General features: G+C 47.4%; 1 protein-coding gene across 3 annotated transcripts; it reads right to left on the reverse strand.

The window, feature by feature from the left end:
* Positions 1-4,151: 4,151 nt before the first annotated feature.
* SV2A (synaptic vesicle glycoprotein 2A) lies at positions 4,152-16,887 on the reverse strand. Of its 3 annotated transcripts, XM_066377328.1 has the most exons (14): positions 16,767-16,877; positions 13,367-13,428; positions 12,188-13,132; positions 10,762-10,942; positions 9,811-9,962; positions 9,564-9,697; positions 8,835-8,924; positions 8,484-8,594; positions 8,214-8,302; positions 7,409-7,573; positions 7,078-7,211; positions 5,881-6,087; positions 5,146-5,305; positions 4,152-4,739 (listed from the first exon to the last, which is right to left on the reverse strand). In XM_066377328.1, the coding sequence occupies exons 3-14, from the start codon at positions 12,807-12,809 to the stop codon at positions 4,556-4,558; spliced, it is 2,229 nt and encodes a 742-aa protein (XP_066233425.1). In that variant the 5' UTR covers positions 12,810-13,132; positions 13,367-13,428; positions 16,767-16,877; the 3' UTR covers positions 4,152-4,555. The 3 variants fall into 3 exon arrangements, with proteins under 3 accessions (XP_066233425.1, XP_066233426.1, XP_066233424.1); XM_066377329.1 differs by lacking the exon at positions 13,367-13,428 and having other exon boundaries at positions 12,188-12,912; positions 16,767-16,887; XM_066377327.1 differs by lacking the exon at positions 13,367-13,428.
* Positions 16,888-27,117: the final 10,230 nt, after the last annotated feature.

Consider the following 27,117-nt stretch of genomic DNA (forward strand, 5'->3'; position numbering starts at 1 on the left):
GCTGTGGGGATGGAAAGAGTTGATTTGAGAGCTACCATAAAAAGTCAGAAAATAGCTTAACTAGAACAAAATAATGAGTGAGAGGGGAGTCAAGGGTAAACTCCCAGTAGTTTTCAGATCCCCACACAGATAAGAATTGCCAAGGGAGCTTATGTAAAATGGAGATTCCAGGTCTCTTCCAAAAACAGAATTCTGATTCCACAAGAATGGAATATGGAAGCTATATATTTAAAAGACAGGGCCCTGGCCGGTTGGCTCAGTGGTAGAGCATCGGCCTGGCGTGCGGAAGTCCGGGTTGATTCCCGGCCAGGGCACACAGGAGAAGCGCCCATCTGCTTCTCCGCCCCTCCCCCTCTCCTTCCTCTCTGTCTCTCTCTTCCCCTCCCGCAGCTGAGGCTCCATTGGAGCAAAAAGATGGCCAGGGTGCTGGGGATGGCTCCTTGGCCTCTGCCCCAGGCGCTAGAGCGAAGCCGGGGATAGGCAGAGCATCGCCCCCTGGTGGGCATGCCGGGTAGATCCCGGTGGGGCGCATGCGGGAGTCTGTCTGACTGCCTCCCCGTTTCCAGCTTCAGAAAATTAAAAATAAATAAAAAATAAAAAAGACAAGAGAATTTGGAGAAAATTGATTAAATTCCCAATAAACATTACTACAAATATTTGTTTTCATTTTTGAGGTTTTTGTTTTGTTTTTTTGCAAGAGACAGGGACAGACAGGAAGGAAGAGAGATGAGAAGCTTCAACTTGTAGTTGCAACACTTTAGTTATTCATTAATTGCTTTCTCATATGTTCCTTGACTGGGGTCTCCAGATGAGCCAGTGACCTCTTGATTAACCCAGCGACCTTGGACTTCAAGCCAGCAACCATGGTGTCATGTCTAAGATCCCATGCTGAAGCCGGCAAATCCAAGCTCAGGTCCAATGAGCTCACATTCAAGCCTGTGACCTTGGGGTTTCGAACCTGGGTCCTTAGCATCCCAGACCAGTGCTCTATCCACTACACCACCGCCTTGTCAGGCTCATTTTTGAGGTTTTTAAAAAATATTTAAAAATTTAGTTTTGTAAATTTTATTTTACTGTGATGAGAACAGTTAAAAAATGATACCTTCTGCCTGACCTGTGGTGGTGCAGTGGGTAGTGTTGACCTGGAACACTGAGGTCACTGGTTTGAAACCATGGGCTTGCCTGGTCAAGGCACATGGGAGTTGATACTTCCTGCTTCTCCCTCCTTCTCTTTCCCTCCCTTTCTCTCCTCTCTAAAATGAATAAAGTCTTTTTAATAAATAAATAAATAAATAAATAAAATGAGATGCCTCCCTAACAAATTTTTAAGTGTACCATTCATCATCACTGACTATAGGAACAATGTATAGCAGATCTTGAGCTTATTCAGTGTGCTTAACTGAAACCTTATGCTTGTTGATTAGTAATCCATTTCCTTCCTCCAGTCTCTGGCAACTACCATTACATTCTTTCATTATATGAATTTTTTTTTTTTTAAGGTTTTATTTATTCATTTTAGGGAGAAGAGAGAGAGAGAAGGGGGGGAGGAGCAGGAAGCATCAGCTCCCATATGTGCCTTGATCAGGCAAGCCCAGGGTTTCAAACCAGCGACCTCAGCATTCCAGGTCCTTGCTTTAATCCACTGAACCACCATGGGTCAGGCCATTATATGAATTTGATTGACTATTTTAGATAACTTATATAGGTGGCAGCATGCAATATTTTGTCTTTCTATGACTGGCTTATTTGACTTGGTATAATATTATACTCATGGTTCATCCATGTCCCATGTTGCAGTTTCCCTTTTTTCTTAAAGGCTGATTAGTATTCCATTATATGTGTCATGTATATCACATTTTCTTTATCCATTCATCTGTCAGTGGACATTTCGGTTGTTTCCACAGTTTAGCAGTTGAAAATTGTGCTCCAGGATCCTGACTTCAATTCTTTCAGTTAAATACCCAGAAGTGGGATTACTGGATTATATGGTTAGTTCTATTTTTAATTTTTTTAGGAACTTCCATATTCTTTTCCATTGCAGCTGCACCATTTTGCATTGTCACCAAAATATGTGCAAGGATTCAAATTTCTCCACATCTTTGCCAACACTTTTTGTCTTTTGGGAGTTTTTTGGTAATAGTTATCTGATGTGAGGTGATAGCTTGTGGTTTTGATATGCATTTCCCTGATGATTAGTAATGTTGAGCATTTTTTCATATACTTGTTGGTCATTTGTATTCTTTGAAGAAAGATCTCAAGTCCTTAGCTTGTTTTTTGTTGTTGTTGTTTTGTTTGTGACAGACAGAGGGAGGGACAGATAGGGACAGACAGACAGGAAGGGAGAGAGATGAGAAGCAACAATTCCTCATTGTGGCACCTTAGTCTCCTTAGTTGTTCATTAATTGCTTTCTCATTTGTTCCTTGATTGGGGGGGGGGGGCTACAGCAGAGCAAGTGGCCCCTTGCTCAAGCCAGTAACCTTGGGCTCAAGCCAGCAACTGTGGGGTCATGTTTATAATCCCACACTCAAGCTAGTGACCCCGCGCTCAAGCTGGTGAGCCTGCGCTCAAGCCAGATAAGCCCACGCTCAAGCCGGCAATCTTGGGGTTTCGAACCTGGGTCCTCTGTATCCCAGTCCAATGTTCTGTCCACTGCAGCACCTCCTGATGAGGTCTTAGCTCATTTTTTAAATCAGGTTATTAAGTTATTTGCTATTGAGTTGTAGGACATTATCCCAAGTCTTCAAATCTGGGAGACTGAGAGGGCCTTTCATCTATAGAAATAGGAGGTCAGAATAGAGAAGCCAATTGAAGATACCTCAATGTAATACTTCGTGTTACTCTGGCTTTCAGTTTGGAGAGAGATGAATCATTTTCTATGTCACCATCTTCCCTTCCAGCAGGCAGAACGGACTTGGATGTATGTGAGTGGAGAGGCAAAGAAGCAGACATAACCATTTTGGATTTTAAGGATTGGTTGTTTTTATTTTTCAACAATATTTTTTATTTTATTTTTCACATCAACACAGTTGAGTTTAGGGTTCCCCAGGAGATCAAGAGAGATGGATGGGGTCTGTCCAATGGGTGCAGGGGAGGGCTGCAGTGAAGGGTGAGGAAAGGGCACACACACACTGGGCACTGGGGGAGAAGGTGGTCCGTTGAGCACAGACACCAAAGAGTTAAACAGTCACCTCCTGGTTCAGTGTTTCAATATGGGGGGAGTGACCATAGAGGGTCGGGACACCAGACACAGCATGAGGACGGTGAATTTGGATTTTCTGTTTTCACTTTTTTCCTTTTAACATTTTACAGCTAAAAACTACAACAAACACATCATAGCTACAGTGATGGGGAGGGAGGCACCAAAGAAAGCAGTCACACAAAGTAGGGTGGGGCAGGGGCAGTTTAACCTACAAGGGCTATTGTGTGGAAAGGGTGAGATGGGGAAATTGAGGCTCTGGTCCCTGCATCAGGGCTCCCTGGCTTGCTACCCAACCTCTTTCCACTTCAGAGGAGTCCCTGGGAGGGCCCCTGCTTCCTGCCCCTGCCCCAGCTCCTTGTGCTTGTTGATCTGCTGGTTTGACCATGTGCCTGGTTTCTTTCCCTCCCCTGTCCCCCTAGGGGCCTGAGAGGAGACAGGTTGGGGGTGGGAGAGCTGCTGTGCTGTTACCATCTGTGCTATAGTGGGTGGACCCTTTCACTCCAGAGGAGCCCTGTGCTTGAGAGGAGGGAAAGTACCCTCAAATCTCCCTACTCTTATCCCAGCCTGGCCTGGGGCTCCTCCCTCTCAGGCCCGGCACAGAAACAAGATTAGGGGAGGTACTGTGGAAGGCAGGATTGTGTGTGTGTCCACTGAAATTACCCTTGGCTTTTATTTTAGGGCAGTATAGTGACACCCCGCCCCATCGCGCGCGCGGGCACACACACACACACAAAGTGTACACATGCAGTCCTGATGAGCTGCCTCAAACCAATATATAAATAAATAAGAATCATAAAGTTAATTTCATTAAATTCAGGCTTCTTATAGCCTAAATTGACGGGGAAGTGGAGGCTAGGGGCTGAGGTTTATTGCTACTCCCCCAGCATCCAACAGGAGGTGTAAGAGAGCACTCAAGGCCCTTCTCACTTTAAGTTGTTCTTTTGGTCCATGATCCACCAAGCCCCAGCCCCCAGCATAGCCACATGCCCATGATTTCACCCAGGCCCAGGCAGAGGGAATGAGGGGGAAGCCTGTTCTGGAGCTCCTGGAGCTGAGAAGAGCAAGGACCCCCCTCACTAACACTGGGGGAGCAGGATGGGGCCAAGCCTTCTCTTGTGCAAAGTCAACGGTATAAGGAGGTGGGGAGTAGAGCTGCATCCCAAAACTGGGATGAAGCAGCCTTCCCTGTAGTCCTTGCCCACATACATGCACACATACACACACACAAGGAAGGCTAAGACAACAAACATGGGCATGGGTAGTGAGGGCTCTGGGAGCCAGGATGGCAGGGCAGGGAGAGGGAAATAGTTGGCCTCACAGTGTGCCTGCCACCCCTGAAGCCCCAGAGACCCCCCTCACTGCAGCACCTGCCCCCGGGTCTCAGGCAGCTTCAGAGCCAGAGAGCTACCGAGGGCAAGGGCAGCAGAGGCAAAGAGGATGGGAGCAGCCTTGGTGATTCCCACAAAGGACGTGAAGATGCTGATCCCCAGCACTGCTGCCAGCTTACACAGGGCATTCAGGAAGCCGAAGGCTGTGGTCCTGTTCAGGGGTCCCCCAGTGCAGCATGGGGAGGCCAGCCCAGGAGGGAGACAAAAGGAAGAGGCATGGGAGGGTTCATGGGGGAAGGGAAGGCGTGGGGAAGTAAAGGAAGATGGCAGGCAGTGTCCAAGAGGAAGAGGAAGGTCAGAGGTCAGACAGGTGAGGGATGCACATCAGGGAGTATAGGTAAATTGGGAGGCAAGGGGTAAGGGGACCAAAAAAATAAGTTAATAGTTAAGATTTCAAGGAGTGAATACAAAAACTAACAACTCTTAGAGGAGAAACTCAATAGGAATGTGTATCCTTTCACCCCTAAAGATGCTTCTCTCATTCAGCCCCTTCCTCACCCCACTTCTTCCCCACCCTTTAGGCCCTCAAACTGCTGCCCGACCCCACCATACTCCACCTCTTGTCCGAGGGGTAGAGTTCAACAGTCAACACGTCCAGCGCATTCCAGGATGCAATGCTGACCCCCCCAAAAAGGCAGAGCAGAGCGATCATGGCTGACTCGCTGTTCCCAAAAGACAGGAAGAAGCAGGAGACACACGACATCACGCTGGAGCCAGCTAGAGCCAGGAAAGGATAGAGCAGTGTGAACCCACCACCACCCACCCTGTCTCATCAACTGTTGTGGAAGGCAGCCAGGTGACTCTTCTGAGTTACCCAAAAGTAAGGCTTTTCACTCATCCCAAGCCTCCCTTATAATTTTCTTCTTAGTAATATCAGTACCAACAACTTCTTCAGCGCTGGCTATGGGCCAAGCAACTCAATGAATTATGTGCACTGATCTAATATGTCAACCCTAAAAGGCAGGTTCTGTCATCACCCCCATTTTCCAGATGACACAAGTGAACTCACTGAAGTTAAAGAACTTGCCCAGGGTAGGTGATGGAACTGAAATTCAAAACCTATAACCTCAAACCCTGCACCCTGAGACAGATGCTATCCGATCTACCTCCTTTACCCACAAACTTCCAGCCCAGGCCCCACCCCATCCTGCAGCCACCCCCCTGAGCAGAAAACCGGAGAGAAACTTCTCTGGCTGAGCTCTCTCACAGACGAAGTTAAGACAGTTGACACTCTCCCTTCCCCACAGCACCCTAGTCAGTCCTGACACCACCACCCAGCTTCTCCCCCTTACCAAGCATTCGGAGTCTGCCAATCTTGTCCATGAGCAGGGCAGACACGATATTCCCCGGAAGCACAGCCAGTGTCCCCAGGAAGCTGACAAAGTACACCATGTAGGCACCTTCTCCCGTCCCTGTCACATCTAATGGGCAACCTTCCTTGTTGTGCAGGAATGTGCTATTCACCAGACGACTATTCACAAACTTGTACTCAAACAGATCTGAGGATGAAAGGATGAGGGTCAAGACAGACAGGCAGTCATGTCAAGCAAGAGAGGGTGGCTGCTACAGCTTATGGCTCAGGGCTCTGCCTCTATGGGGTTTAGCACGCATTACAAAACATCAAATAACATCACCATAGGAACTAACAATCTTAACAACAGAAAATGTCCATAGTCTATCCAATGAAACAGTGTGACCATCTGTTTCCAAGTTTTCTTATCAATAATCTGCTTCCTGTTCATTTTTTTGTCAGCCCTGCTACTAGCAGTTAGCAATGCCGTAGGTTTAGGAAAAAGTGAGAAAAATATTTAAAATCATTCAAAGTCCTATGCATTATTTTTTCCTGCAAGATGGGAAAAGCTCACAAGTCCTCCATTAAGAGGTAGGGAACCCAAATTAAACTCACAATTCCAGAATTTCTTATACATATAGTTCGAGAATCACTGTTAAATGGATTCATACAATGATTCCCAACCTTTTCCCCATCAAATATTTCTTTTATTGTTTTTCTTTTCCCCAAGGGCCCTGTTTTGAATGATTTTTGCCCTCTTCAAAAGTGCATTACTGCCCTGGCTGGATACCTCGGTTGGTTAGAGCATTGTCCCAATACACGAAGGTTGCAGGTTCAATCCTCAGGCAGGACACATACAAGAATCAACCAATGAATGCATAAATAAGCAGAACAACAAATTAATGTTTCTTTCTCCCTGTCCCTTTCTCTCTCTCTAAAATCAATCAATAATTGTTTTTAAAGTGCATTACTATCACCATATTGAGTTGTTTTAATTCCAGGCAAAGGCAAAGAAATTAGATATCTTTGTCAGATATTCTATTACAGGAAAAAGTTCAATTTCCATTAGATTTTTAGAATTATTGGTGGTATCTTGTAGGCCCCATACCACCTTCCTCCAGAGAACCCTGAGCTAGGGACCACTCCTCAAGATGTTCCCAACCCTGTGGTCTGACAGCCACTGGCCACTCCACTTTACCAGTGTTATAGAACACGGTGTTGATGAATGTGCAGTTGCGGAAAAATGTGTTGCTGGATGTGACATCCTCAAAATAACACTCCTCAAAAAGGGAATCTTCAAAGGACACTGACTTCAGACGCAGCCCGATGAACCTGGAAGACCAGGATGGTGAGAGGCACTTCCCCTCCTCCTCAGCCCCTCCTCCCAGGCTGGAAGTTCTGGGGAGCTGTGGCATTACAGAGAAACCACAGATCTTCACCCCAAAATATCTGTCTCAAAACTCCCAAACGCATAAGAGACGAGGAGTAGAGGGACAGAGGAAGACTACAATGTGAAGGTCCCCACATACTTGTCATTGAAGTACTGTCCCCCTCGGTGGATCTGGTTCTCCAGGGTGAAGTTAAAAGTCACATGCTCTACATGCTCCCCAGGGAATACTTTGGTGCGGGCTGCATAGTCCACCGCCTGGAGATGGCGGATCATGTCAGGAAACCAGACAGTCAGGCCATAGTAACTGAAGAGTCAAGGGCGATGGAATCAGACAGGGCTCAGGGATTGGAATCAGGCAGTCCAGGGTAAGGAGGAAATCAAGGATCAGGACCTTGCTTACCTCTCCAGCTTCGCCCCTCATCACTCCTCCCTTCACTGATTACTGTGGTTCTTCTGACCCTCCCACCATATAAATAAAAGAGTACTTTATCTTCCAGGCATTTGCTCTTCCCTCTGCCTAAAACAGCCTCCTCAACCTACCCTCAGCCTAACCCCCATTCATCCCTCAGGACTCAGATCCGGGCTAGGAAGCCCCTCTGCTTTGCCCAGGACAGTGTGTACTTCCCCCATGTGGCACTCATCACACTGCTGTATGCTGGTTTTGTCTAGCTTCCTGACCAAGAGGTAAACTCCATGAGGACTGAGACCAAGTCTATTTCAGCCTAGTACAGTACCTGACACAGAATAGAAACTTAATACAGTTCAACCTGTAATATAAGTTTGTTGGATCAGTGAATGCTGTTGAGGAGCAGGATGGAAGATCACGGGATCTGAACAGCACCATCCCTCATTACTCGCCTCCTTCATTTCCAACTTCCCCACCTCCCACCCAAACCACACACCGTCATGTCGACCACAAACCACAACCCCACACACCTTCTCACCTGAACGACATGGTGAACCACACACCCATCATCATCAGAGTGATGCGTCGATATTCTGTTCCAAAACAGGAGAGGAAATTCCCCCAAACCTAAGCAGAATAGAACAAAGTTGGATAGTGGCCACACTAACTTCAAGCACCCCAGATCCCCATGTTTCTCCCCTACCACCTCCCTTCAGTTTACCCATCCCTGCACACATAGGTCAAGCCCTGACTTCCTCTCCACCTCTCCCACTTCCTTCTCTCTCTCCACCATCCAATCCTCCATTACCTGCCCCCCCAGGCTCAATGCTCGGACCCCCCAGCGCTGGTACCAGGTCCCTGTGTCTGACTGGATCTCAATCAACTCATCCTCCTGGTGAATCGTCTTAATGTGGGTTACCTGGGGTCAAGAGAAGGGGTGAGCAGTCACCTACTGTCTGCATTTCCCAACCCCTTCCAGGTGCCTGGCTTTCTCCTACAGTAGCAAAATGGGAGAAAGGGGTGGACAGGATGCCTTAAGAGATGTCATTGAGGGAGGGTGTGTTCAGAGGTGCCTACAAAGGTGGGGGTATCCAGAGAGGGCCAGGTGGGGGTTGGAGTGCAGTGGCTTGGAGGACTGAGGGGGAAGACTGTAACTTACTGAGAAGACTCTCTCGGGATGCCCCTTGGCTCGCATGTTGGTGTCATGAACTTGCTTCAGCACCATCCACGCCTCATCATGCTTCCCATTCTAGAGCCGACAGAACCCCCACATCCAGGTTAGCCCTTCCCTGACCCTGGGTTATAGACCCCATCCCACCAACCTAGCTTCTAGAGTTATAGAACACAGAAAAGCTGCTACCCCAACCCCTGACCTATGGGCACATCCATCACCCACTATGAAAGAGACCCAGGGAAGACATAATCAGACTTGGGCAAGAGTGGCAGGAGTCTAGGAAACAGATACAGGCATACGTCCTAGGGATCCTTGGTACAATGGAAAAGGAAAAGAAAACAAGTGGGTGGGAAAGCATGCAGTCAGAGAAGGAGCAGCATTCTAGCCCTGCTGGACCAAGGTATAGTTGGAGGGGAGAATTGGAATTAGAGGGGTTAGTGAGGAGAAGAAACTTCTGTGAAGCTATAAGGTCAAGGGCCAGGTCCCCGCTTGTCAAATTCTAATCCACCTATGGTTGAACAGGTTTCCTGGTTTCTCCACCCACAGACCTCTTCTAGAGATACAATCTACACAAAGGAAGTAAGATCAAGTCCAACAGAGTATGGGCCCCCTGAGGAAGGAAGGCAGCTGTATAGTATCAAACCCCACCCACAGCGGTGTTTGAACTCAGGAGCCCCTGTTGCCACACCCCCAGCCCAGCCCCAGCCCAGTCACCTCCAGGAAGAAGCGGGGACTCTCAGGCTGTGTGGTCAGAGCCCCGATAGCAAACACAGAAGGAAAAGCGCAGACGAGGACAAAGACCCTCCAGCTGTGAAACTGGTAAGCAGACCCCATCTGAAAGCTCCACCCTGGCAGGGGACAGTCATAGAATCAGCAGAGAGGCCAACTGGCTGGGAGTTCCCACCACAGGGAGCACAGGGGAGGAGGGAGACAGACGGGGCATTCCTGGCGGGCTGCTCACCATAGTGGGGGATGATGGCCCAGGCCATGGCAGCTGCGTATACTCCACCAATCATCCAGAACATGCAGAGCCAGCTCAGATGCTCCCCACGTTTCTCCTGGGCCAGAAACTCCGAGAAATAGGAGAAGACAATGGGGATGGACCCTCCAATCCTGGAGGGCATTGCAAGAATTCAGCACTGAAAAACAGCCACATTCCTGATCTCTTGCCAGGGGTCTCCCCAGCGATCTGGATTCCCAGTCCCTTTCATTGTCCAGACCTTTCTAAAGAGACTCCTTCTCACACCTTGTGCCCTATAAGCTCCCTCACCACCAGCCTTCAGGCACCCATCCTTGGAACCCTGGAACAAGACAGCAGGTCTCAGGGAAAGGGAAGGACATTGAATCTTAAGGATACTGGCAGAGGTGGAAGGGAGGGAAGATAATTACGGAAAAGGGGAACATTCCACCCCCCAAAAAAATAAAGATGAGCAAAGGAGAGTCTGAGGGCAGGTATATGGGGCAGGCCAGAGAAGAGCTTGGAAACAAAGAGGCAGTATGTGCAGGTAGAAGTGCAGGAGTTGGATGGGTCAAGGCTTCAGAGTTCAGGGTGTCAAATGCAGGAAATACGTAGACTCAGGAAGGGGATAACTCAAGAGTACACAGGTGCCCTGGGGTGAAGCTAAGACCCACTAGCCTTCTTCAGGAAGCCAGACTCAGAAAGGAACTAAAGGGAGGGGTAGAGGAATCAGGAGTGGAGCAGAAATGGAATGGCCTTCTGGACGGGTAGTAGACAGGTCCTGGACAGGGAGAAGCTGGCCTGAAGACAGTGGGAGAAGAAAGGAATTTATTCATTCAACTCACACATACTTGAAGTGCATCTGGTATTGCTGGCACTATGCCGGGCTCTACAGATATAACAGTGACCAGAGCACAGTCCTGTCCTCCAGGGGCTTAGGAGGTGGACACTCACCCGACCCCAGAAAGGAGGCGGCAGAAGAGGAAAGTGCCATAACCCTGGACAAAAGATGAGAAAAAGGCGAAGACACTGTTGACGGAGAGCGAAATGAGCAGACACTGCCTCCGACCCAGCCGATCAGCCAGACCGCCCCAGAGGAAGGCTCCCACCATCATGCCCAGATAGACGATGAGGCCTGATGGGAGGAACACAGAGGAGGAAGGATATGATCAGACCCACTTTAATTTTCCCATTCACTGAACATTCAATGATCTGAAACTGCAGCAGAATGTGCCAAGGACCTGAGGACTTCAAGAAGCTGACTGAGTCTACCCAGAGGTGAGAGCAAATGAGAGAAGCATTTTGAGAGCAATGATGGAAGGCCATCTCTGTAGGCCCACAGCTCAGGGTCAGGAATACAGACACAGCAGGATCTCAGAATTCTCCTTTCAGAATTCTCTCGCTCTCTTGCTCACCCTTTCTCTCTCTTGCTGTCAGCTAAACAATGTCCCCATCTCTGGCTTGCCTGGAATGAGGAATGGATCTAACCATACTCCTAGACCCAGCCAGGATCCCCTCCATCCTCCCTGCCTTGAGACCCTCAAAGTAGCAGGAGGGGTCTCTCATGTTCCCTGGGAAAAGAGCTCTAGTCCTTTACTTCTCCCAGGGAATCCTCCCCACAAAATCCATCCTTCACTCCTTGTAGTTCCAAAACTTCTGGTCCTAAAACTCTCCTGTTTCTTCCTTCATAAATTCAGAATTTGAAATTGTTCTTAAAAATCATCTACTCCAAACTCCCCATTTTACCCATGCCTAATCCATGCCCCAGGGAAAAGGGACTTGCCCAAGACCTCACAGCAACTTGGTGGCAGAGCAAGACTGAGATCCTTTATGAGTGAGTCTAGGCATTTCCTCCCTCAGGGTCCTCATCAGAAAGGACCATCAGGAACCATTGACTGGCCTGTGACTCCCAAGGCTGACCTAGAGCTCCTCAGGCTGGAGACAGGCCCAGGATTCTTCCCCTGCCTCCACCACCCCAAACCAACCCTTCTCAGATAATCTAGGGAGTTTGAATACTGACTTCTAGTTGCCAAATCCAGGAAAGGGAACAGGATAACAAGAGGAGAGGCTCTGAAGAAACACAAAGTGGGGTCCCTCCCACCATGGCCACCTCCTGCAGAACTAAGCAGGTCACCACCCAATCACCAGCCCAAGCCCAGCTGTCCTCCCCCAGGCTTTTCTTGCACCAACAACCTCACTGTGACCCAAACTCAACGGGAAGGTTGTGTGAAGGAGAGTGCAGAGAAACCCTGAGCCCTCTGGAGACTTTCTAAAAGCAGGATCCTAGGGAGCCCAGCAGTGAGTACAGGAGTTCTCAGAAGCATGGGGTATTTACAGAATTTGGGGCAGGATGGGGTGAAGCACCCCCAGCGTGTCTTACCCAGCATGCCTTTGTTGGAGTCAGACAGGCACATGTCTTTCTCAGCACTGGGCAGCACGAAGACTACCACAAAGACCTCAACACCATCAGCCATCAGCGCCAGACCAAGCACGAAGTAGAGTGTCCACTGGAAGCGGCCATGACCACACTCCTGGAGGATGGCTTCATACTGCTGGGCCAGTTCTTTCCGTTCTTTCTGCCGCTGTGCTGGCCCCCGGCCCCCAGGGGGGCCTTCTCCATCACCCAAGCCTCCCCTCACTCCAGCCAGGGGTGCCCCATCTGCCATCTGCTCGCCTTTGCCTCCCGACTCTGCCCGGGGGATGCCCTGATATTCCCCCTCGTAGATCTCATCATCGTCGTCATGGCCCTCAGTGGCATCACTGGATGCGCCACCTTCATCCTCATCCTGGGTCCCTTCCCCATGATAACAGCCATCAGCAGGGGCAGGGAAGTCATCATCATCATCCTCCTCCTCAAAGCGGGAGTAGGATCTGCGGGAATATTCGTCCTGGACTCTGTCCAGGCCTTTCACCACCTTCTTGGCCGCATGCTTCTTGACTTCCTTGGCAATGTCTTTGGCCCCACGGATGAAAGCTGCTCGGTCTCTGAAGCCCTCTTCCATGATGGGTCTCCACCACACCCTGCTCCTTATTCAGCTTCTGCTCAAGGACTCTGGAGTCAGTAAGGTCCTTCTCCCAATACTTAGATGAAGTACGTTCAAGTATCTTTGGGCACAGAAAAGGAGAAAATAGGACCTGGCCAGTGAATGTCTAGGAGAAGAAAGGAGGGAGAGGAGGTTTGGCCTCTACCCAGTTCATTTGGGTGAATAGGAAAGAGGGCAGGGGAGCAGGAAGGGAAGGGGGACCCAGCTTGGAGGTGCTAAGCTGGAGAGCCAGGATAACTCAGAAAAAGCTGCCTACTTCTCTTCCAGGCACCATTGGAGATCTAGGAACAATAAGAGGGAGAAAAAAAGAGGTTGTAACGCCCAAAATTGTAAAGAAGGCCAATACAGAGCTCCTGTCAACCCAGAGCCCCACCTGCGCCACGTGGTACAGACCTGGTCTCCTTGCTTCAAACCCCCACTATTGGGACCAACTGCAGGTCATTCAGTATAAATGCCCTTACTTTGACCTTGGAGACTAGACCCATGGGGTTTGCTCCTGAATCACAGTCACCTACACAGAGCTCTCCTCCTGACCCTCTGCCCCATAGCAAGGTCAGGCCCCTCCTTTACCACCAACCTGCAAAAAACAAAACAGGAAATGTTAGAGACCATAATTCCCTCATATTCCAGTCTGGTCTGGGTTTCTTACTGAGGGGAGAGCTTGGGGAGAATGTGTAAAAGGAGAAGAACCAAGTCATTTAACCTATTTCCTTCAGTCCACTGAAGGCATCTGAGGGGAGCTTCCAAAGTCCTCCCCTCAGGTTCCATGTTTACACACCTCCCAAGGAAAGGTCTTCTCCCAACATTGCCCAGTGAGAAAAAAGCTCGGCTTCCAGAGTCACACAGACCTGAGTCTGACTTCCTGCATCATCAGCACTTACTAGCTAAGTGACCACGGGCAAATCTCTGAACTTCCAAGCCTCAGTTTCCTCTTACTTAAGGGGAAAGTAATGATTAGGTAACATAATACATATAAGCTTCTTACCATAGTATCTAGCATATAAAAAGTGATGAATAAATATGTTATTACTGTTTGTGGTGATTATGATATACTGAGATGCCTGCTACTCCCTCAAAAGACCTCAGAAAAAGCCACTTCTGAGTGCTCTTTTGGGTGAGCCGCAGAACGGGAAACTGGAACAGAGAAAGCCGGTCCTGCACGAAGTGCACCACGGTTATGTGATGTGAGCCGAAATCCCAGCTCTGCTATTTACTTACTAACCAATCTTGGGCAGGTTACTTAACTTCCCTAAGCTTCAGTGTCCTTATATTTAAACTGGGGGTAATAACCTCTATTTCTCCAAGCTCATGTGAGAATTTAATCTCACAGTAGATATTCTATAAATATTAGCTTTCTACCTATGAAACTGATAAATGTGAAAGAAGCAGGAAACAGCAAAGGAAAAGCAGGGGGTCATACTCAGGTGCTCTTGCACCCAAACATACTTGGGTGATATTGAGCCCTTCCAAAACAGTCCCACGACCCATCTGTCTGTGTTCAAACTAACTCCACGTTGTCTCCAGTCAGACAAACAAGAGAAGGCTAGGGAAAAGGGAGACCTAGAACCTGAGGCCATGGAGAAGAGGACAGATCAAAAGGGGTAATGACTGGCCGCTGCTGCCTTCTTCCAGGGTATCATACATGGGCCCCCCTTCACTGGTGGGGTAGGGATGGAGATGACTGATCAGTATATACTTCCAGCAGGGGGGGGTCTAAAGTCTGTAGGTGCACCTCAGTCCTCCAGGGCCTCCTTTCCTAATCCCCCTTAATCCTTTCTGTTCCACCTCCGGGACTCTAAGGATAAGGAGTCCACAGATACCGCATTGCGTAGGAGACTGGTGGAGCATGAAGGGGCTTGAACCTCCCCCAAAAAAAGACATTCTCCAGAGAGAGACATAGGCGCACTCTCCCTTCCTTCATGAAAGCAGAGGATTCAGGACTAGATTCTCATCAGAGATCATTCCTCTGAAATATCCTGCCTCCGTTTGCTGGCACCCTCTTCATTAAGTGTCTCACACACATGCACAGGCACACACAGGCACGAGCACACTCGCATAGGCACGCACAGGAGCCAGGGAAAACAGGGTAAGTAACGCTGTGTGGTTCAGACAGAAGCACTGGCAAGCAGAACCTTAAACCCTCAGGACAGATGTGAGCAGTGGACCACAATGACCAGAACCAGTGACCCCTATGTCACCTTTTCTTTGTGGATCAGAGCCCAAACCATCCCCCATGAAAGTTCCGTCTTGAACTGTGGAATTCCCTCACTATGTGGCAATTTGCTTTCCTCTTCTTTCTTCCCCGGCTAGGTTCTTCCCCTAAACCCCAGGAGCCATACCCAATGTTTGTTATCACTATTTACCCCTGAGGGTACATGTAGGGTGGAGAAGGCCCCAGAGCCACAGCAGAGCATGATGGATCAACAGCCAGTACCCCCAGGGCCAGCAAGCCCAAGCGGTCAGGAAGGAGAGAAAGAAGACAAAATTCTTTGAGCTGGTGAGAAAGTGATGCTATTTTTAGCCCCAAAAGCAGCACAGGGTGGCTAAGCCTATGGGAGACAGACAAGCCTTGGAGAGGTGGAAGCTAAAGGAGGCGAGATTCAGGGTACACAGCCCTTTAAGGTGGGCTGGTTCCACCTGACCAAAAAAAAATGTGCCCAAGAGATTCTCAGCAGAGGAGGGGGGACTGGGACTCCTGAGCAAATGCTGCCTTTCAGGACAACTCACTCATACCTGGATAAGAGGAGGATCCAGAAGAAGTCCCCCACTCACCCATTAAAGCACCTGACTTTGGGAACCACCCAGATTCCCCAGTCCACCCTAGCCCAGGTGACAAGGTCATTAAGAAGCAGTCTGTTATCAAAACATCCACAGAGGGGGGGGTGGGGGGACCATGAGAGAGAAGGTACTGGAGCATCCCTCCCTGTTAAAGCTGGGCTATTGAGCCTCAGCCCCACTCCAGGACAGCCAAGGTTGCAACTCCCCTCCCTATATCCCACCCAGGAAGATAAAGTACCCACAGTTCTGAGGGGGGAAAGAGAGTCAGCTGAGAACGCACACGTTGGAATACGGAGGGCAGAGAGGCAGGGATAAGGAAGAGACCTCTACACACTCACAGGCATCTTACTTCCCTACCGGCATTTGTGGTTACCCCCACTTCCATCCCACCTGGGCTCTGCAGTGAGGGATGAGTCCCTAGAATTGACTGAACTGATTGTCAGCGTCTCCCCTCACCCGTGGTCCTGCTGCTGGACAAGTGCCCAACATCACTCAACACCCCTTCCCCCCACCCAGAGCAACTGCCTCCAAACCCACCATCCATGCCCCCAAACCTGATGGTTTACCATCTCCACCATCTCCATCTACCCGGCATTTCCATTCTTCACCTCCCCCTTCCCTCCCTCCTTCACTGCCCTTCCTCCACTGCACCCCCCAAGTCCAGGCGGGCAGACTGAGGCAGCATCAATTCTCTGGCCCCAGCCAAGGTCATTTATCACTGGGGGGGGGGGGGGGAGAAGGAGGCAGTAATCGCCAAGGTGAAGAGGGAATTACAGTCTGAAGGAACCCTATTCCGTCTAACGACCCCCCCACCCCGTCAACATCTAGAGAAGGGAGGAGGGTAGTAGAGCAAAACACCCCTCTTGCATATATATATATATATATATATATATATATATATATATATATATATATATATATATATATATATATATGTAAATTTTATTTCAGTTAGTATATGTACAGATATAGTAACTGAAATAAAGGTCCATTCAAGCCACTACCGATCCCCTCACCCCTAAAGCGGGGATGGTCGCCCTCCCCACCAGCAAAGCATCTGAGAATAAAATGGCTGCAAAGCAAGGATGCTTCTGCCCCGGGCGGGGTGGAGTGAGAATCTGAGAGGAGGGGTCTCACCTGGGCTGGGTCCCCCGGGTAAGAGAATCCCGGGTGAGGGCGGAGGTCCCTGTCGCGAGGCTGACGGCAGCGGCGACTGCTCCGGGAACCCGGAGAAGCAGCAATGCAGACCTGCCCCCCGCCAACTACGCTCCGGCCCCGCCCCCCCCCCCATGCCGCTGAGCATAGGGAGAGACCATTGTTGGGGGTGGGGGTGGGGGGGTAGAAGGAAAAAGGATGAGGAGGAACGCAGGGCAGGAGGGAGAAAATGATGGACTAGGGGAGTTGTCACGGGGACAAATGGAGATGACACACAGCTCTTCCCAGCCTCTTCCTAGTAAAAGATGAAAGAAACTAAGGAAAGAAATAGTGATCTCAGGAAGACAAGTGGGAAGAGAGAACGGGGAGGTGGTGAATGAGGCAGCCCCTTCATCATTGCCCCAGTCCCAGAATGTCAGACCCACATATTTGAGGGGTTCTCACTGCCTTCAAAGCACTTCCCTCCCCTTTCTCCACTGCTCCCAGCCAAAACCCTTTCCCACAAGCCTCTCCCAAATGTGGAGTGCTCAGACTTCAAGTTTATCTGGCTATTTTAGAGAAGGCAGGAATAACAAGGTGTGGTTTCCACCCTGAGCTCCCAGAGGCAGAGACTCCTGGATCCCTGCCTGTCTCCAGAAACAGTACAGATTATTTACTCACATGCAGACTTCTCTGTCCTCCATTCAGGTGATGGCAGCAGAGGTGAGTACTGAAGAAGCTGGGTTTCACAGGCCTGACCGACTAAACATCTCCCATCTATTCACTGACTCCAGTGACTCAAAAAGGCACTCTCTCAGTACTCTTCCCACTTTCTTTTCACACAAGCACATTTCTGCTTCCAGGGCAGGAAGGAGTGCATCAGTTCTTTCCTTTCATCTTTCCTTTGTCCCTGTCAATAACCTGGGCTTGGAGATCCAAGACATACCACTCAGTGACCATCCTGCTCCAGAGGCAAGGAGCTATGTGGTGGTTTGGGATATATGCTGAATGTGTCTACCTATTCCAGGTAAGGCCGTAGCATATTCTGAATGGAGCATTGACCTGGGGCTCTAACCTGGGTTCTCACTGCTAAAACATTATGGGCTTTTGGTCAAGTTCTCTGCCTCTCTGAAACTCAGTTTCTCACCTGGAAAATGGGGCATTTGGATGAGATGCTGCATCAGACCCCCTGAGATCTAATGGTGTGTGGTTCTGCTTTGCTAAACCTGGGTTTCTTAATGCCAGGGTGCGTACATGGAGAAGACTGTCCCAAAAGACCCCACAGGTGGCATTTGTGGTGTTGAATGTACCACTGACAGGGATGTGGGCTTGGGTTTTTTTTGTTGTTGTTGTTGTTGTTGTTGTTTTGGGGGGGGTTGTTTTGGTTTTTTAATTTTTTATTTATTCATTTTAGAGAGGAGAGAGAGACAGAGAGGGAGAGAGAGAGGAGAGAGAGACAGAGAAGGAGAAGGTGGGGAGGAGCTGGAAGCATCAACTCCCATATATGCCTTGACCAGGCAAGCCCAGGGTTTCGAACCGGCGACCTCAGCATTTCCAGGTCGACGCTTTATCCACTGCGCCACCACAGGTCAGGCTGGCCTTGGGTTTTGAAGACTCCACAGCTATATCTTGGAAATACTTATTGTGCCAACAAAGTTTACAATTTACTGAAATATAAAGCCATAGTACATACCTATTAATTTACTATGAGAAATTTAACTGTCACTCAAACTGAATGAAAACTCATGTCTGTACGTCCAGCACATTTTCTCCCTTAAGCCAAATCAGAATCATGTCTGCATATAAATGTGCAATGACATAACTGAACAGTATTTGTATCTTTAATGGCATCTGGCCATTCCTAGTGAGGAGGCATGCCAATGGATTCAGAAAACTCTTCTTGGCTACAATTCTCCAACCCCATCTCTATGTTATGGGCAGCCAGGCCAGTGCTGCTGGACTACTCTAACTGTTGGCTAAGGCATTCTTCCCAGGATGGTACTTGGAACAGCTGTGCCCATGTCTGTCTCAAGGACTCTCGCATTACTAGGCTTTCATCATTGACCCCTCTTCAAGGTTGACACATTCTTCATTTAAGTATGTTAACATTTTCAATTAGGTTATATACTCTCCACTGATCCATTACTTGCTAAAATAGAAATCTTGCACTTTTAGAAAGAAAGCTTATATTTTTTCTTTTTAAGTTCTGAGGGACTTCATTGTTTATCCCAGATACCGTGGGCCCGTGCACCTCCCCAGGTACTCCTTCCGTTTCCTTTTCTGGGTCCATTAACATTAGAGTTCGTAGGGGCTCAGTCCTGGGCATTTCCCCCTTCTGCATACTCTCTCCTTGGCCATCTCAGGTAGTTCTGTGACTTTAATGCTATCTATATGCTGATGATTCCCACATTTACATCTGCAGTCCAAACCTCTCTCCCAAGATTTTGAGGCCAAACTCAAAATCTCCATCTGTGAACACATGGATTTCTATTAAGTATCTCAAACTTAATAGATCCATAAGCAAACTTCTGACCCAGTTCTTCCTTGACTGACTCTTCACTAAGGTGTTCAGGCCAAAAAAACATGAGAGTTGGTTGTCCTTTTTTCCTTTCTTTCTCTCTCTTTACATCAGCAGCTCTTGTCAGCCCTACCTTCAAAATGTATTCTGAATCCACTACTTTTTTTTTTTTAATATTTTATTTATTCATTATGGGGGAGAGAGAGAGAGAGAGAGAGAGAGAGAGAGAGAGAGGGAAGGGGGGAGGAGCAGGAAGCATCAACTCCCATATGTGCCTTGACCAGGCAAGCCCAGGGTTTTGAACCGGCAACCTCAGCGTTTCCAGGTTGATGCTTTATCCACTGCGCCACCACAGGTCAGGCCTGAATCCACTACTTCTAATCAGCTCCATCACTGTCCCCCTAGCCTAAACCACATGGTCTCTCTTCAGCTACCACAACAGCCTCTTAACTGGTTCCCATGCTTCCAATCTTGCTCCCCTAAAACCTATTCTCAGCAGTCAGGTGATGCTCTAAAAACAAATCAGATCTGATCCAGCAGAAAAATGAGTGCATATATCCCACAAAAAGACAAATATTTTCATAGAAGATTTGTAATATTCAAAAAATTCTACTATCAGCCAGCAAATGGTTAAACTTGGGTAAACAAATAGTGGTATATTCATATAAGAGAAAACAATGTAACAAATTTTTATTTATTTACTATTTATTTACTTTTAGGTGAGAGGAGGGGAGGTAGTGAGGCAGACTTCGGCATGCACCCTGAACCGGGATCCACCCAGCAACCCCATCTGGGGCCCATCAATGACATATTTTTAGTGCCTGAGGCTAATGTGCTTGACAACTGAGCTGTTCTAAGTGCCCCAGGCCAACACTCAAACCAGTCAAGGCACTGGCTTTGAGAGGGGAAGAGGGAGAGAAGGGGGAGAGGGAGGGGAGGAGAAGCAGATGGTCATTTCTTCTGCGTGCCCTAACTGGGACATCCATATGCCGGGCCAACACACTATCCACTGAGCCACCAGCCAGGGCCAGCCACAGTTTTTTAAGATTAAACTAAGTAGCAATGGTATAAAAAGATCTCCCAAATATTGAACAAAAGACGCCAGACCAAAAAGAGTAAGTACATACTATATGATTCCATTTATATAAAGTTCAAGAAAAAGCAAATTAATCTACAGTGATAGAGAAAATAGTGGTTACCTCTGGGAAGTGGAAATTCATTGTGAAGGGGTAGGGGGAGCCTTCTAGGTTCTGAAGTGTTACATCTTGAGCCAGATGGTGATTATAAGGTTGAATACATGTGTGAAAATCAACTGAAGAGCTGTGTGGTTTCCTGTATATATGTTATTTTTAAAATTGGATTTATTGTGAGACAAAATTGTGTTAACAAAATTATACAGGTTTCAGGTGCAAAGTTCTACAACACATCTTCCATACACTGTATTGTGTGTTCATCCCCTTGTATATATCTCACAATTTTTAAAGAAGTTTTAATGAGATTTAATCACTTTCCTTTCTTCAAAACTTCCGATAGCTTCTCATTATACTAAGGATTAAATCCAAACTCCTAACAAAGGCCTAAAATGCCCTGCATAGCTTGGTCCCTGCCTGCCTCCCCATCCCCTGCACATTTTTGCGCTTCTGCCGTGGAGGTCCCCCTGCTGTTCCTCAAACATGCCCAGTGCATACCCATCAGAGGACGCTGGCCCTGAGGACCCAGCTGTCTGGAACCGTCTTCTCCCAAATCTTTACTTTATCATTCAGGTCTCTACTCAAGTCACCCCATCAGACTAACCTTTTTAAAAGAACTACCTCCTTCCCCACTTCCCAGTCACTATCCTGTAACCCTGTCTTACTTTTTTTTCTTACAATATATCCCTACCTAAAATTATTTTTATGTTTTTACTTTTTGTCTTCTCCTACTTGATTATCAGTTCTAAGGGAGCAAAGACCTTACCTGGGTTATTTACTGCTATACCCCCGGTATCCATTAAGTAAACACTTAATGAAAGACTATTCCAAATAAGTTAAATATTACCTTTAGTGTATGTAATAAATTTCTTTACTCCTACTAAATATCAGTGTTGAATTGATAGGTAAAGAATTTCTGTCTGGCCTGGCCTGTGGTGGCACAGTGGATAGAGCATTGACCTGGAGCACTGAGGTCGCCAGCTTGAAACCCCGAGCTTTTCCAGTCAAGGCACATGTGCTAAGTAACTATGAGGCGATGCTTCCTGCTCCTCTCCCCAACTCCCATCCCACCTTTCTCTTTCTCTAAAATCAATAAATAAAATCTTTTTTTAAAAAAAGTATTTATTTGAAAGAAAATAATTGCCTACTGGAGAATTGCCCCAAATTTTGGTCTAGACATATTCTTATCTCCCAACTCAGCTTTTCTCCACCAGTGGCTTATACTGGGTGAGGGGTTAACAGGACTATGGCCCAGGAGGTGATAAATAGGTATGTGGGTAATGATGATGAACATTGGTAGAGCATTTAGCTGACTTGGGCACTTCTCTGTCACTTTACATTAACTCATCCCACCTCCCCATTAACCCTGAGATAATCACCATTAACAGATGATGAGATTGACCCACTGATTGGTTAAATAACTTGATATTATCACACAACTGAGCAATGGCAAAACTAGGATTTGAACCCAGGCAATACAGATCCAGAGCCCTTATTCTTTTTAAATGCATCAGTTTTAAGTATATAGTTTTGGAAGTTTTAAGAAATGAATTAGGCCTGACCAGGAGGTGGCGCAGTGGATAGAGCATCGGACTGGGATGCAGAGGACCCAGGTTCGAGACCCTGAGGTCGCCAGCTTGAGCGCGGGCTCATCTGGTTTGAGCAAAAGCCCACCAGCTTGAACCCAAGGTCACTGGCTCCAGCAAGGTGTTACTCGGTCTGCTGAAGGCCCGCGGTCAAGGCACGTATGAGAAAGCAGTCAATGAACAACTAAGGTGTTGCAACGTGCAATGAAAAACTAATGATTGCCCTGGCCGGTTGGCTCAGCGGTAGAGCGTCGGCCTAGCGTGCGGAGGACCCGGGTTCGATTCCCGGCCAGGGCACACAGGAGAAGCGCCCATTTGCTTCTCCACCCCTCCGCCACGCTTTCCTCTCTGTCTCTCTCTTCCCCTCCCACAGCCAAGGCTCCATTGGAGCAAAGATGGCCCGGGCGCTGGGGATGGCTCTGTGGCCTCTGCCCCAGGCGCTAGAGTAGCTCTGGTCGCAACATGGCGACGCCCAGGATGGGCAGAGCATCGCCCCCTGGTGGGCAGAGCGTCGCCCCATGGTGGGCGTGCCGGGTGGATCCCGGTCGGGCGCATGCGGGAGTCTGTCTGACTGTCTCTCCCTATTTCCAGCTTCAGAAAAATGAAAAAAAAAAACAAAAAACTAATGATTGATGCTTCTCATCTCTCTCCGTTCCTGTCTGTCTGTCCCTGTCTATCCCTCTCTCTGACTCACTCTCTGTCTCTGTAAAAAATAAATAAAATTATAAAAAAATAAATAAAAAAAAGAAGAAAAAAAAAGTTTTTTTTAAAAAAAGAAAGAAATGAATTAGCCATGTAAGCACCTCCCCCCATCAAGATAAAGGACATTTCCTTTGTCCCAAAATGTTCTGTTATGCCCTCCACAGTCAATCTCCCCATTCTTGACAACCACCAATCTCCTCCTGTCACCGCAGATAGTCAGTCTTTCTCTAGAGTTTCATATAAGTAGATTCATACAGTATGTGGGTCTCGGCTTCTGGTATAACTTCTTTCCCCACTTACCCATCAAACTGGCAATTCTTCAACCTTACCCCCCCCCCCCACACACTCCAAGTACATGAGATTGTCAGGATAGGGAAGGTAAAGAGGGACAAACAAGGTCAATCACAGCACCTCTAACACATCATAAAGCTCCAATGAGAGATGCTAACAAGTACACCAGAACTCCTACCTTTTAGGTAATCACAACCCAGTTAGAGAGGTGATACCTCACATAGAAAGCCAGTCTTTCTCTAGAGTTTCATATAAGTGATACCTCACATAGAAAGCCAAAGTAACAAAAGCAAAACATTCATTCAACAAGTATTTATTCAGTAAATATAATATAGTATAATGTGACTGATTAAGTAATTGGCTCTGATGTTCAGACAGCTATTGGCTCGATTATTGAATTTGCCACTTGGCAAATGTGACCTTGGCCAAGTAACATGACATCAGTTTCCTGATATTAAACTGGGGATAATAACAGAACCTACCTTGGAGGTTTAAGGATTCAACAAGATAATGTATGTAAAGTACTTAATACAGTGCCTGGCACCGAGTAGTTCAGTAAATATTAGCCATTACTATTTTTATCACTGTTGTATATGCCAGGCACCTTTCAACATTCTCATGAAGCTACCAATTAATGGAATAAGATCCCTTAAGGCAGTGGTCCCCAACCTTTTCTGGGCCACAGACCGGTTTAATGTCAGAAAATATTTTCACTGACAGGCCTTTAGGGTGAGACTGAGACAAGCGTCAAGAGTGAGTCTTAGACGGATGTAACAGAGGGAATCTGGTCATTTTTTAAAAATAAAACATCGTTCAGACTTAAATATAAATAAAACAGAAATAATGTAATGGCCCACGGACCGGTACCGGTCTGCAGCCCAGGGGTTGGGGACCACTGCCTTAAGGGCTCTTTTTTTTTTTAATTTTTTATTTATTTCTTTATTTATTCATTTTAGAGAGGAGAGAGAGAGGGAGAGAGAGAGAGACAACGAGAGAGAAAGACAGGGGAGGAGCTGGAAGCATCAACTCCCATATGTGCCTTGACCAGGCAAGCCCAGGGTTTCGAACCGGCGACCTCAGCATTTCCAGGTCAACACTTTATCCACTGCACCACCACAGGTCAGGTTGTTAAGGGCTCTTAAGTGATTCAGTTTAATGCAGGGATACTTAGGTTGGGATCTACGAGTCTTCTAAAATCTTTGCTTCAGAATATTGGATATTTTTTCATATATGTATTTTTCTTGGGGGAAGTTCCATAGTTCTTGTCATCTTCTCAAAGGATTGTCGATGATCCACAATACATTAAAAGCCTATGGTCTAGAGCAGGGGTAGTCAGCCTTTCTATACCTACCACCCACTTTTGTATCTCTGTTAGTAGTAAAATTTTCTAACCACCCACCAGTTCCACAGTAATGGTGATTTATAAAGTAGGGAAGTCACTTTACTTTATAAAATTTATAAAGCAGAGTTACAGCAAGTTAAAACATATAATAATAATTACTTACCAAGTACTTTATGTCGGATTTTTGCTGCTTGGCAGAATAAATCTTTATAAAACTTACTATAGTTAAATCTATCTTTTTATTTATACTTTGGTTGCTCTGCTACCGCCCACCATGAAAGCTGGAATACCCACTAGTGGGCGGTAGGAACTAGGTTGACTACCTCTTGTCTAGAGCATGCATTCTCAATGGGGAGTAATATCACTCCTCAAAGGGTCAAAAATTGGTTCAGAAAAGGGAGAATTTTAGATATTATAATGGTTTTTGTCCCTCCAAAGGGGCATAGCATATGAGCAGATATATAGCATATCTATACAGCATATCTACTAAAATTTTATACACTGGGGCAGGGCAATTAGGAAAAAAAGTCTCCTTAGGAGGACAATAAATTAAAAAAAGGTTGAGAATCTCGTTTAGTGAACAATAAACTGAATAATACAGTACCTAAGTGGACAAGTAATACTCTGGAGAACTGCTGAGCACCAGAGTCTAGAAGAGCGAGAGGGTAGAGAGATAAAGGAGAGTTTGGGGGAGTCAAACTTAAAACACTAGAGAAGGCACTCAAAAAATATTCAATGAACAAAAGCTCAGCAATTCTGAGAATGAAGGCCTGAGATTATAGTGGTTCCAAACAGAGAAGTCGGGAGTTCAGGAAAGGCACGAATTTACTCTGATGCTGTGGATTCATCAACATGATATCAGTTAATGACTGAAAATACCACACGGGAGCTTATGTGAAAAAACAAGGTAGAAATCTGAGAATCATCAGCATAAGGTAACAGTTGCTGGAGTCCTCCTCAAGGATAGGCAGAAAGAGTCAATTAATTTACAGGGAGCTGACAGGAAGGCAGAAAGGACACAGACTGAAACAAAGCCTTCCATCACCTGTGGCTGCTCCAGTGCTGGCCTTCTATACCTGGGGCCAGGAGCCAGCTGATAGCTCTGCCAGGTTCCAAGTGCTCCTGCAATTTCAGCTTACAATGACATCAAAGCAACTTCATACTAGAGCTCTGAAAGTAAGAGGTCAGTTGATCACACCATAATTTAGAAATCCAGCATCCTTAGCTACTGACATGAAATACCATGTCTAATCTTCCCCCAGTTTTAGACATACATAACCAGATGTCCATTAGATGACTACCTGCATGTCTCACAACTCACCTCAAAGTCAACACATCCCAAACTGCCCCCAAAATTCTTCCTGCTGCATACTCTCGCCCTTGATTCCACTCTCCCCTTCATTCCTATATCCAATCTAATACCAGGTCCTACTACTTTGCCTTTTTTTTTTTTTTTTTTTTTTTTTTTGTATTTTTCTGAAGCTGGAAACGGGGAGAGACAGTCAGACAGACTCCCGCATGCGCCCGACCACCCGGCACGCCCACCAGGGGCGATGCTCTGCCCACCAGGGGGCATCGCTCTGCCGAGACCAGAGCCACTCTAGCGCCTGGGGCAGTAGCCAAGGAGCCATCCCCAGTGCCCAGGCCATCTTTGCTCCAATGGAGCCTTGGCTGCGGGAGGGGAAGAGAGAGACAGAGAGGAAGGAGGGGGGGGGGGGGTGGAGAAGCAAATGGGCGCTTCTCCTACGTGCCCTGGCCGGGAACTGAACCCAGGTCCCCCGCACGCCAGGCCAACACTCTACCACTGAGCCAACCGGCCAGGGCCTACTTTGCCTTTTAAATACCTCCCCAAAGCATTTCTTCATCTTCACCGCAGCTCCTGCTATAGCAGTCATTCAGGACTTCATCTCTCACTGGAATTACTGCCTCATGAGTAACCTACTTGCCCCAGTCTTCATCTCCCTCAAATCTACTCTGCACTGCTGCCATGGTTCTAAAAACACAAATCTGTCACTCCCTTGCTTAAATCCCTGCTGTGGCTTCCCATCAGGGAGGGATAACAGCCTCCCAACCAGTGTGCTCTGGCAATGTGCTCAGATACTAATGCCCTTGGCCCTTGGGGCAGCTAGGCAGAGCCTGGGACAGCTACACAGTTCGAGCCAACTGCCTCCAGCCTGAAGCAGCCACCTCCCTTCCCCTCAGTATGCTGTTTCAAATGGCTCCATGCCATGCTATGAAAAAGAGCTGAAAAGCACTGATCTGTGGGAGCCCCTGAACTGGCCCTGACTTCACCCTGCCCTCAACACCACACGGCTTTGGTGCATTACACACCATGCTGTTTATCAATCTCTGCTTCTGCTCAGAAATCTCCCATAGACCTGGAATGACCTTCCCCTTCACCTTTGCCTGGGAAACTTCTACCCTTTCCTTAAATTACATTAGAGTGTCACTTTATTTTTCCAGAAAGTTTTCTTAAATAGCCTTTCCCATGCTTCCAAAATATTTTTTCATAATAAATTTTATCAGTCTATGCCCTTGGTAATGATTAGAACACTCTTGCTCACATTCACATCCTCAGCTGCCCCAGCAGAGTCCTTGTAGGTACCACAAAAATGTCACAGAAGGGAGAATGATGCACGAGAACAAGAGGGCCAGGCTCACCTTTTCTTACCTAGTTAAGGAAAGTGCATGGTTGCAGTCAAAACCTAGCTTCAAGAAGGCAGTG

The sequence above is a fragment of the Saccopteryx leptura genome, chromosome 3, assembly GCF_036850995.1.
Source record: "Saccopteryx leptura isolate mSacLep1 chromosome 3, mSacLep1_pri_phased_curated, whole genome shotgun sequence".
NCBI lineage: Eukaryota > Metazoa > Chordata > Mammalia > Chiroptera > Emballonuridae > Saccopteryx > Saccopteryx leptura.